Source organism: Taeniopygia guttata, chromosome Z (assembly GCF_048771995.1).
Source record: "Taeniopygia guttata chromosome Z, bTaeGut7.mat, whole genome shotgun sequence".
Classification (NCBI taxonomy): Eukaryota; Metazoa; Chordata; class Aves; order Passeriformes; family Estrildidae; genus Taeniopygia; species Taeniopygia guttata.
In genome coordinates this window covers 67,526,298-67,538,592 of record NC_133063.1, presented here as the reverse complement: position 1 = coordinate 67,538,592, position 12,295 = coordinate 67,526,298, and the positions used below count along the sequence as shown (strand labels likewise).

At 39.0% G+C, this 12,295-nt stretch overlaps 1 protein-coding gene across 1 annotated transcript in view; it reads left to right on the top strand.

The window, feature by feature from the left end:
• Positions 1–12,295, top strand: part of MAP1B (microtubule associated protein 1B) — a 72,513-nt gene that overhangs the window by 39,878 nt on the left and 20,340 nt on the right. The window contains exons 3-4 of the mRNA XM_012577742.5: positions 6,684–6,766; positions 10,361–10,501. Coding sequence (XP_012433196.5) covers positions 6,684–6,766; positions 10,361–10,501 — 224 coding nt within the window. The remainder of the gene's footprint in view (positions 1–6,683; positions 6,767–10,360; positions 10,502–12,295) is intronic.

The window sequence follows — 12,295 nt, the reverse complement described above, 5'->3', positions numbered from 1 at the left end:
TTTAAACTTTGCTTGTCATGTGAATTGTACCTTATTGAGGTCAATGGAAGAAGAGCAATTAGAGAGTTCAGAGACAGCCATGCAAGGCTGTGGTGTTATATGAAAAAGAAAAGACTGTTGCCAGGGATCTGTTGTCTGTACAGCTGGTTAGGATATTGAAAAATTTCCCCAGAAAGATAAAATCTTATATATTGGGAATAATTGGTTGTCATAGGATATATCAGGAATGTTTGTTTTCCTAATCCAGAAGTACTCCAAACAATCAAAGATTGCCACTCATTTCACAAAGAGGCTGGTCTTTTTTCACATTGATAGTGAATGCTCCACAGCAATAATTTGTCACTGAACTCACTGAACAAATTGATGCTGTTGACTGACAATTTGGTATATTTTTTCCTAAGCAAAGTCGAGGATTAACCCATTTATTGGGTGTTGGATTCCACTACTGTTGCAAGTTCAGCATATGAATAGCAAATGGGGTTTTTTTGACTCTGATTTTATTGAGGTCTTCAGAAGTATTGGTTTTAAATTTCACTTCCATCCAGAGACTCAGTGAAATCAATAATTAAATCCTTAGGCTACTTGGTTCAGCATTCCCTCTTTTGGGAGATAAATCTACTTTAGTACACATTAAAATTGTAATATGTAAACTTTTCTTGTTATTTTACTCAGACTTATTTGCTTCAATGTTTCAGGGTAGTCTTTGATTTTTAATGCTTTAGAAGTCCTTCATAATGTCCTGAAATTATAAAATATCAAGAACTATGTGAGAAATACCATTTTCTGAGGGTGAGAAATGAGAGTTGAGAGTACTAATTTGCCCAACACTAATAGGTGGGCGTGAAAGGGCAGTTTGTTTCTACTTGATAAATGGCTGTATTTTGACGGCAGGTTATATGTTGGCAGACATGGAAGAAATAAATCAATATTTAGTGTGAAAAAAATGATACAATTAGTCTGTTGATCAACAGGGTATGATAAAGGTGATGTAATGTCTTGGATTAATTTCAGGATATTTCAGGGCAAATGGTCGCAGAGCAATGAGGTCCCTGCAATTACTTGCAGTTCTTGCAACAGGTCCTAGCACAGCTCAGTTCGTAAGTCTGCAAGTATTAGGGATTAAAGTTTGAGGCAGGAAAATATGAAACCAGCTATGAAAATTAGTGCAAACAGGTCAACTTGCATTCTCTCACTCCTGTCTAAGAGTCCTGAGCAAGGACTGGTGAACTGGGTTTGTGCACAGTAACTGGAGGCTGAATCTTGCAGTCACTGTTTAGACTACATAATCATCTTCTGTCTAGCCTCTCACTTTCAGGACTCTGTTATTATCTGGAGGTGTAAACCCAAATGAGATCTGACAGATAAGGACTTACCCAAAAACAAAAATGAAATTGTATGCAACAGGCTTAATTTCATTAAATAAATGTGAGCTTAAAAATGAAAAAAACACAATACAGGAAGATACAATATAATGCAATGGAAAAATAAAATACAATGCAGGACATTGCCTCTCAGGACTTGTAGTCAATAAATTGTTCCAAATCTGATGTGGGTAGAAGAAATGTTTAACTATCACTGGGTTGCAGCTGAACTAAATTAAATTCAAATACCAATTCCATTTATGTGGGGAGAGGGAGAAAATAAACTAGAGATTTATGCTTTCTGGATGTTCACAACACAGTTCACTACTCCAGCTGATCAGATGCAAGAAAAATTAACCTGACTTTGCAGAGATAACACATAATTCCCTATAAAAAGCATGTAACATTAGATATGAATCTGAACCTACCATCATGTCCTGAGCAAGCAGGTTTAAATGATGGCAAGGAAAACAGTCACATTCTCTAGTTCTTTGCAATGAAAAATGAAAGTGTCATTTTTACAAATCTTTGTCTCCATCACAGGGCTCAGCAATTTTAACTCATTATTAGATTTGTTCACAGCTGTCACATCAGCTCGGAATCCTAGTGGGATTTTATTTTCATCTAGAAATATGTAAAATATTCTGATATTCATACATATATAGGAGTTATAGCTGGAAAAAAAAAGTATTATATCTTCTTTGATGACAGCCTAAATTTAAGAAGCCATGGGACTGAATTTAGCCCTGGAGGCAGTGAATCCATCTTCTCTGGCATAAATGAAGTTATGCCTGTGTTATGCATGCCCCATTGTGTCAGCTAGTTACAAGACTGAATGATTACCCTCCACAGACCCTGAATTTACCTGCAGGGATTTCAGACCTTTCCTGGAAGGAGCTTTCTGAAGTCCTGTTCTTGTAGTCCAGTGGCTGGATGTTAGACAGCTCATTCTTCATCAGGTCTCCAAATAATTTTCTTCTTGCAAATACAGAATTCCAGAGTTTTACAGCATCAGAAGTTGCTCTGGTGACTCTGTAAAATCACTGCCTTGCTCAGTGCTGGACACTTACCTATTTCTCCAGCTTGCAATTTAATTCAGAAGGAAGCTTAGCATGCTTTGGTATCCCTTTCTCAACAACAAAGGTAAAGAGGATAGAGCGCTCCGTATCATTTATGCAAGATTTCTTCAGATAATTGATAGTCTGCCATAAAAGGGTATCTTGTTCCTTTCTCTACGGTCTGAAATTGTTGTTGCTATGTAGTGCCTCCAAGCAGACAGGATATTTGGGGCTGATCACAATTACAGTATTATTTGACCATTTATACCCACTGATCTTTGCACGGAAAACAAGAAAAAATAGATTTATTCAGTTAGTAGAAGACATAGCAACCGTCAGATGACCAGTCATCCAGACTCAGAGTACTCTGTTGATAATACAGAACAGCCACAAAGAGCCCAAAATTAATATATCTGGTTTTGGAAGACAAATTTGAAGTCCACACTAGAAATAGCAGATGAAATAGTGAGCAGTTTGAAGTTACTCAAAATAATGTATGAGTTATTAGATTACTGTGCAAGGGATATGATGAACTTCCAATAATCTTCATAAGACATGGTAAATCTGAAACCAGTTGTAGTTGAAATGATTCTTGCACAGTGGCTGACATGTTCCAATACTGTCCTTCAAGAGGCTAAGCTTCCTTTAGAATTTTAGGGATGGATGTTTTATGGTTCATTTTGGAGGATTTCTCCCCTCAGTGTCTGGAAATTCCTCCACAAGACCAGGGGCAGCTGGGGGGACCTGGGCATTGGAGGTACTTACAAGTGCAGAGCACTGCAGGTTTCTAGCTGCAGGGAGGTCACTGCATATTCATGGTGTGTGGGAGGTTCCACTGGCCAGCCTTGCAAGCTGTGCCATCTGTCAGTACCACCCAGCATGGTGGCTGACGTAACACAGCCACAGGCATGTCTTCTGGTGGTGAAATTAGACTTTGAAATCCTTGCAATGGAAAATGAAAGGTGTATAAAGTTGCCAGAGGTACATGTTTGAATGCCAGATCAGGTGTCAGTTACCATCTTCAGGGAGAAGGCATACTTCCAGGGAAAATCCTCCTTTCACCCTTTCTGCCAAGAATTACCACAGGAAGGATTTGCCTGCTTCATCTGTGTTTACTTTGTGCAGGAATTGTATTGATAGGGAGCAAGTGAATGTTCTCCTGGAGCAACAGGAGAAGCAGGTGGAAGCCCCTCTATGGAGTAGCCTGTTACAGTGAGCACACCCATGGGCTGGGTTGCACAGGCATGCCCAGGAAAAAGTGTGTCAGTAGTGACTCTTGGTTAAACAAAATATAAATGAGGACTTGATTTCTTTCCCTTGCCATTCATTTGCAGTCTGTTTTTGCACAAATTTAACATAGTCACTATTAAAAGTGTCACCCATGTTCATGCTGCTTGTGTGGACTGAAAAAATTTACTGGGTAAGTTAAGAAAACTGTTTTGTCACTTTTCTAGGAAATGTGGCTAACACCGTCTCCATCTCAATAATCACACAATAAATGTCATTGATATTTGGATGAGTAGGGGGGCATTAGGATCCTATGGGCAAAGAAACTGGATTGATGAGTGCAATTTTAAGCAATTTTCACATGCTGTTTAATTCTCTCTGATCTTGTTCTGAATCAAACAGCTGCCAGACTCTTTGCTCGTATCAGTATTTAATTTGAAGCTTTAATTAATAAAGTCAAAAGATAGGCAGATACTTGGATTTCTTCCAAACACAAATAATATTTATATATTAAAGTATTTAAAAGGGGCTTTGACTTGCTTACTAGAAACTATAAGCAGGTAAAATCTGTCTACCCAACCACTTCCATGCAATGTGGAAGTTTCTTCCTTTCTTCCTCTGTCAAATCACAGAAACGATCTGTCATGTGTAGAGACAGGCTACAAAAATCCACTAAAGCAACCCCAGATGTACACAAGTCTCAAGTTCTCCCACTCCCATCTGTAATTTGGTAAGTCACAGTCTCTTACCAGTTTATGAGACGTTGTTGCTGCTCTCTGCTCCCACACTGTTCTAATTAATTTTGGTCTGATAAAACTATTCCCATGGGAGACTTTGCTTCATTCCAGCTGAACATCTCAGGATATCAATCTGGGCAGCAAGCCTGTGTTACTCTTGCAAAATTGCAAATAGTTTTCCCAAGTCTTTCCTATTTATCAGGCAGTGACATGGGACCATGTTACTGACATCACCAAGTAGCTGCAAACTTCCCAGGTGTTCTGGGATGGGAGCCCTCATAGTGAGTCACAGCCTGCCAGCAGGGTCCCCACCCTGCCTGGTAATCAGTAATGTGTTTATCCCAAGGAGTTGAAGAGGGAGACAGTCACACATGCATCTCTGAGGGGGCACCTGCACCTCGCCTGCCTCTGGAGGTCAGTCTCAGGGCTTGTGAGCCCACACAAACACTGGAGCAGGGTGTCTGGTAGGATGTAAGTAACCACTGGTGTTGGTCAGCAGGAGCTGTGGCTCCTCAGGTAAAATGCTTCCCAGCTACACAGACACACAGCTTGGAGCAGCTTCAGTTAAGTCCAAAGTATGTCCTTTGAGCCCAATTATAGCTGTGCATTTTTGTCTAACTAAGCATGTGGATTTTTTTTTCTACCTGTGTTTATTTAGTGTGTTTATGTGTTAAAGTGTTCATGAGGCTTAGTCTAGCCTGAAGCAAAGTATGTGCTCAGTGTCACGAACTATTAAGCAAGAAATTTCAGTGTCTGCTACAGGGTTCCTTTCGTTTCCTTAATGGTAATATTCAATAAACTCCGCCTAATCTCTTAATTTAAGGGAAAACTGACAAACAACTAAAATATCAGAGCACAGAACATCTACTGAAGGCGTCTGCAGTAACAAAACCGTCTGGATGTTTTATTGACTGTAGCTTTATGTGTGCATTTCTGATAGGCAAGGAAGCAAAACTTAAAAAAAAAATTGAATTGCAAAGGGTAATATCAGAATTGGGTGTTGCAGAGGGAGTGAGACCTGCCCTCTTCCCCTTTTGTAATACATAATATTTATCCTTCTTTCAAGGAACTGTAGCAGAAAGAATATATGTTAAGAAAACTAGGTTTCTTCAAACTAAGTAGATATTTATTCCTAAATTTCTAGGCACTGTCACCCACAAGAGAATAGATTACAACTCTATCTCACATTTTACTTGAGAACACTATTTTCCTTCTCCATCACTTTCTGTCATTTGGTTGTAAGCTCACATGCTTATAAATGTAGAGATTCCCCAGAGCAACAGTGACAGACGCAGCACAGTGGGAGCTCAGGGGGAAAGGAGGAGGAAGAAGGCAGGACTGGTGCAGGCAGGTCAGTGAGGAGAGAAGAGGACATCCTTGGCGCAGGTAGGACAGCTCCAAGGCTGCCCCAGCTAGGGACACTGTGGGAATGGCTGACTGCCCTTTATCTCACACGATGCTCTCAGGCATGTGGAGCTCCTTTCAGCCTATCTGTCCTCAGCCTTGTTAATTTATGTCTCTTTACAGGGAAGGTTTTCTAAGTTGGCAAATAGGTCTGTGTCCCATACTCCCTTTTAGGCATAATTAATTATTTTAATTGATTAATACTGAGCCAAGCAGTTTGCTCAGAAGGGACAGCTCTTCTGTTTTTTTTGGACTAATTACCAGTCTGGATTTCTGAATGACAATCCAGTGCTAATTAATTCTCACAGAAAGAGACCCTGATAAGAACTTGCCAATTTACATAAGAGGGGGGAAAAAATCAACAATCCTATTTTGTTTTTCTGGCACCCACTCCCAGTCAGATGAATATCACTGTTAAATACAGAGACAAAGTATGAAAGCCAGTAGGCTGTGAGGCTGCTTCAAACTTGCCCAGACTTTACTGATTCAGGATCTAGATGTTAATTGTATGCCCTGTCACTCTTGTTGCTTGACATTGCTTGCTACAGCTTTTGTAAGCAGGAGTGAGATGCAGCAGGGCAAATGTCTACCCATCCCCATAGGGAACTTTTTGCAGTGTCCCAGTGTTAATCAATACCAGTGGATGGCTGAAGGGAGCATTTTGGCAGCATAGGTTCTAGTTTTCACTTGGTTTGTCAGGGCCAGATGCCCAGCTGATGATGGTTACTCCCTTATCTGCACCAGCTCTGTGAGAGCAAGATGTGTATGGGTACTCCTTCAGACAGGTCAGCCAGAGGGCTGTCACACAGTGAGATATTCAGCAAACTCATGGAAAGTCCTGGCATATACAGCAACAGTTGAATTTCATTTTTCTTTTTTCCTCTCTGCACTTGCAGGTCAGAAGATTCTTCACCACAGAAGTGATGTCTTAGAAACTGTAGTCCTCATCAATCCCTCAGATGAAGCAGTTAGTACTGAGGTAAGTAAGAAATTCTGTGTTGAACATGTCATGAAAACTCCGCTAAGTGGACATAATGAGTGCACTGAGGCAGATGTGGTTGAGGTGATTATGGAGCATCAGTCACTGCCTGCCAGCTTGATGCTGACAACCTCAAATACTATTTTTCAAGGTCTTAGCAGACAATGAGAGCAGGTCCTGACTGTGAATGAAAGGTTATATTTGGAATAAAAACAATGAAAAATGTCACCTATCCCTTGATCTTTTACCTTGTTTCCCAGACTCCTAACAAATTCTCAGAAGGATGGGACAAAAACATGCCTGTGATCCCAGCTTTCCTTTTCTCATAATGCATCAAATTATCTTCTTGATGGAGTGGAGGCAGCTATGGTTTAGGGTTTTTTTTTTTTTGGGTGTTTTTTTTTTTTTTTTTTGTTTTTTTTTTTTTTTGCTTTGCCATTGTTTGGTAGCTCTAGGTGCCTATTTTACATATGAAGAAAGTGTCTGAAGGTGCCCAGGGACAAATTTGGGTATTTGGGTCAGAGAATTACCAGCTCTGTGGTGGCGACTCTAGGTTGATCTAGCTATCCTTCAAAAAGCATGTGACATGATTAGTGAACCCTAGAGAGTGCCCATAAGAGGACTGCCAATTCCTTATGAACTCAGCAGAGTCAAAGAACTGATGGTGTAGCTCAAAGACAAAATTGATTTATTTAGCTAGTGAGAAGGTTGAAATAATAGGGATAATTGCATTGCTGGTCTGTGCTGGGAAGCACTGGCACAGTCTAATTTCTTTTGGGAGATAAACTTCTGCTGGTGGTCACTGGTGAAAAAACAATTTTGCTGTCAATTGCTAAATGATGTTGAACACAAACAGAAGAAAGGACTCCAAAACAAAAAAAGTTTCTGAACCTTTAGAACTTAAAAGCCACCTTAGTCAGTGGGAACTTACTGAAATACAGTGCGTGAAAATCTCTAAAAAGCCATTAGAGGACAGGGGGGTTACCAGGATAGCAACTCTATGCATTCATTCTGAGTAAAAAGCCATCAAGTGTGTGCATGTGTGAAGGGATGAAAGAGCCGAAAAACTGCCAAAAGCAAGGAAATGCTATTCCTTTGATGGATAGCTACATGGAAGAACATGATCTGACACCCATTAATGATTTTGGAACCCTGGGCTTACTCTGTTGGCTCTGGAAGATGTTTGGCTATGTTACTATAAATTGTATCTCACAAGATTGGGGGAGGTGATCTTTGCTTTCATCCTGCCAAACTGGTCACAGTCAGATAGATGAGATTTAATTTGTCTGGCTAAACCAGCCAAGAGACAATTCAGAAAGAGACAGTCAAAAAGAGGTGTCAGAATTAAATCAGAGGTTGGAGTAGACATTCTTTGCTTGCTATGGCAAATAGAAAACTTAATTTCATATATCAGAGATTTCCATGGTGGATCTGAGGGAGCCAGAGATATACTATGAAGCTGTGGCTTCACCAGAAGAGGAACTGGAATCTATTCACTCAGGAAAAAAACAAAACACACAAAGGAAACACATGAAAGAAACAAAAATAAAGCAACAGCATAAAAAAAAAGAAAACCAAACAAGCCAACAGAAAAAAAAAAAATAGAAATAAATACAATATGCCTGGTAACCTGGCTGTTAATAGCCTTACCTGGTGGTACTCCATGCATTATGGTGTCCAAATCTCCTGTCATATCCTGTCAAATGCCAAACACCTCCCATAAGAAAGAGGCCCAAAGGGAGAGAGATTGTTGTTTCCTGAAGAAAACCCAATGAACATTTACTACCTTTTTAGGAAGTCCCCACTCCATTGCTTTAATTTTTCTGTGACTATACCATATCATATGTACCATATCATGGGAAAACACTGATCTGCTGATGTGCTGATCTCTGTTCACACTCTATCTTAATCTCTGTTTTGACTGAGGCTGCATCTTGCTGTGCACTTCCTTCAACAAGTTTTGAACTTTAACCAGCAGTTAAACTGAATAGAATCATTACCTTGCAGTATTTCTTCTAAAATTAAATGGTCTTGAAATCAGGAGACAAATTTCTGGTCATCCTTCAAGAAAACCTTATTCGTACCCAGAGACAGAATTTATGTGTCTCTTAAGGTCTTCCATGTGTATACATTATGATCTGTAATCTGCAAATATTTACTTATTTTTTTGATATAGTTTGCTAACTCTGCAGAATGTACTTTATTGTCAATTAATAAAATAAGTTGAAGGGGAATTATATGACAGTCAAATATCAGTGATTCACAAGTTAGGAAGTAGTCTTACTGTTGGAAAACCTGATGAGTTTACACAAAAGTTGTCAGACTAATAAGCACTGCTGGCAGCAACAAATTAAAACTAAGAAGAGGAAGCCAATGCTGATACAGTTTTAATAGAGTGAAAACAGAAGATTTGAGTAATGCACATCAGACAAATGTTTGCACTTACCTATATTTTTGTCTGAAATAGAAATAGATACACTAAATCCATGCATGACATTTCTGAATTTGTAATTATTTTGTACAATTAGTGACTGGCATTAGTCCTATATTTAATTAAAGGAACTTTTTACTGCTCAGTATCAGGGTCATTTAGTTAATAAAATAACAGTGAAGATATGGTAGAGTTGGGATCTTTTTTGAGATGCATACTCTCCGGTGTGTGTTTTCTTGTTGTACTGGAAACATGAGTTGTTCAGCAGAGATTCAGGTTAAGCCTCCCTGGCTCAGCCTCTGGGCATTCACAATAGTTATTTAGAAAAATTGATTGTTTGACAATCAATATAAACCTTGGAAAGAATATCTTGCTAGGAGAGCTGAGCTGATTGTGTCATCTCCATGAGATGGAGCTTGGTGCATTATCATGTGGAGTTGTCCCAGATGGACTCTGCTCATTTGCTCAATTAGTTTAATATGTGGATAGCCTAGTTCTGAAATCACTGTTCTGGTTTGATTTAATTCTTCCTTAATAGAGGAATTAGTGCACTTGAAATTCATAGCTTACTGTACTGAGTTGGAATTTCAGTGTTCGGTACGACTTTTGAAGTCTTTGCAAAGCATTTACTCAGCAGTATAGAATCTTATACAGGTTTTGTTTATCCTAAATATAGAATATATGGCTCTCTCTTAGCATGCAGATAAATCTCCCCCTTGAGTGTGGTAAGCAAGAACAATTAGTAGCTGTAGTGAGGGTCAAGTAAAGTAACAAGCATGTTTTTGTGAGTAGTTTACCAAGGTTGTTCTGATACAATTCCGTAGAAGTGTAGCAAGAACTATACTGTGAATAAGTTTAAATCATTAAAATAATGATTTCTTCATTCAAGATGTATTCTGTTCTGCTTCTTGCTGTTTTTTCCATGTCATTAATTTGGTTTTTTCTTCAGACCTTCTTTCTAACTGCATTTTGCGCCTCCTTTTTTTGATGTTTTCCCCTTTCTCATTGTCTTTTGTAAACAGCAGTATAACTCCATAATGCTTTGGGAGTTCTGTTCCAGAGGCTGGTGGTAAATCAGGAGAGATAAAGTGTGTGTTCTCAGTGGACTATTGAAACATGTGGTCACTCATACATTATTGATCTATTTCTCTTCTTCACTCTAGGTGCGCTTAATGATCACAGATGCTGCAAGACATAAGCTTCTGGTTCTAACTGGTCAGTGTTTTGAAAATACAGGAGAACTCATTCTTCAGTCAGGGTCCTTCTCCTTCCAGAACTTCATTGAGATCTTCACAGATCAAGAGGTATGTTTAGAAAATTGTCTTCCACGCATTGTTACGTGCTGGCAGAGATTCTTAGAAGACTAAAAGTGTCTCACTGTCTTGTTAGAGTTACCATAGGCAGCCTGGTGCTGCTGCTCATTACTCTTTATTGTAGGCTTTCTTGCAAAACATTTATTTATTTTGCTTTAGACTTAATGTAAATTGCCTAACAAAATAATTAAATATGAATTTGGGAAATTAAATTACAACTTTTGGAAAGTAAAAATCAAGGAGACAGTGGAAGGAGATAGTGCTGTGTTTAAAATACACAAATAGTTAATCTAAGGTGCACATACAAAGTAGTTGAATTGAACCTGATGCCAGGTTTTTGCCTCTGGATAATTAGCAAGTGGCATTAGTAAGACAGAGTGTAGTTATTAGAATAACTGTATTTTTTTTTGCACCACCTACCTGCTTAACTTTTTTATAGTAGTGTCTGAAATATGGCCAATTACTCTGTAAAACTTGTGGTTCTTACATACCAAAATAATAAGCATCAAATATACCAGAATTTACCATTTGTTTCATGTCTTGTTACTTTGCTCTCTTAATTTACTCTGTCTGAAAGCTCCCAAAGGGCAGGAATCCATAGTAAACAAGCTGTCATATTTAATTTGGCTGCCATGTAAAGTATATATTTAAATAAATTGTATGGCTGCATCCATACAAATTTAGTTTCCACTATTAATTAGAAGCATGTCAGTAGACTGAGGATTTAAAGTTCAGCATTGAAATAGCATCGTTTGCATGAGCTCTAGTTTGACCTTACTGTATACATATGATCTATTCTCAAAGCCTCTTTGTTCAGCAAATGGTTGGGAAAAGAGCTGGATTCCTGCTCTCTGAGACAGTCCTGGCACCTGAAATTCACTGGCATTTCTCAGAGTCACTTTCCTATGAAATTACAAACTCAAGTTGTTTATGTCTGCCTAATTAGCGACACATAATTACTTTATGACTACATGCAAAACTAGGGGCAAATGCTACCATTACCATTAGAAAAAAAATTATTGCTTGGAAAGTGGAAGGATGGGGGTTGGCCATGAGTTGCAGATGCTGTGGGATTGCTGTAGTAGTGGTGTTCAGGACACACTCCCATGGGCAATGAGTAAGACTCATTTGGCTCATCTCTGGCTGGCAGTGTGCTCACCAGCCAGCTGGCGTGGCTCTCAGCAAGTGTTGGTTTCTAGCCTATTGTTTCTGAAGCCTCAGGGTCTCAGTGTGTCTGCAAGGTTTCACAAAACCAGAGATCATGTTTGTCATGCCGCTGTTGATGTGTGCAATCTTTTTTAAAAATTGAAAAAAAAAATTAGGAAAAAAGGCCTAGAAAAAGTGGTTACTGGTTATCTATGTGGTAACGAGATTAAAGAATTACTGTGCTGTCCTGATCCTAGTGGACTTGGCAGTGCCTGATTTACAGTTGGACTCAATGATCTTAAGGGTCTTTGGCAACCTAAACAATTCTATTATTCTATGACCATAAAAGGTGGGAGTAAGTGTTCCTGGTCTCTGCCCATTTTTACTTCACTGGACCAAACCTGAACTAAGGTCAAGGAATGTGCTTGCAAATAAGTAAGTACACTTCGGGTATAAAGTTTAATTCAGAAATCTGTCTCTAGCATGCAGGAAAAGCCTGAAAGCAGGATTTTCAATTTATCCTATGTGGGATGGTGTAAAATGTCCCATTCCCCTGCTTCTGCAAGAACAGCTAGAACAGGAAAGTCTTTCGTTGTACCTTTGTGATTCAGGGTACAAAGTAATAACCACGTTTTCTCT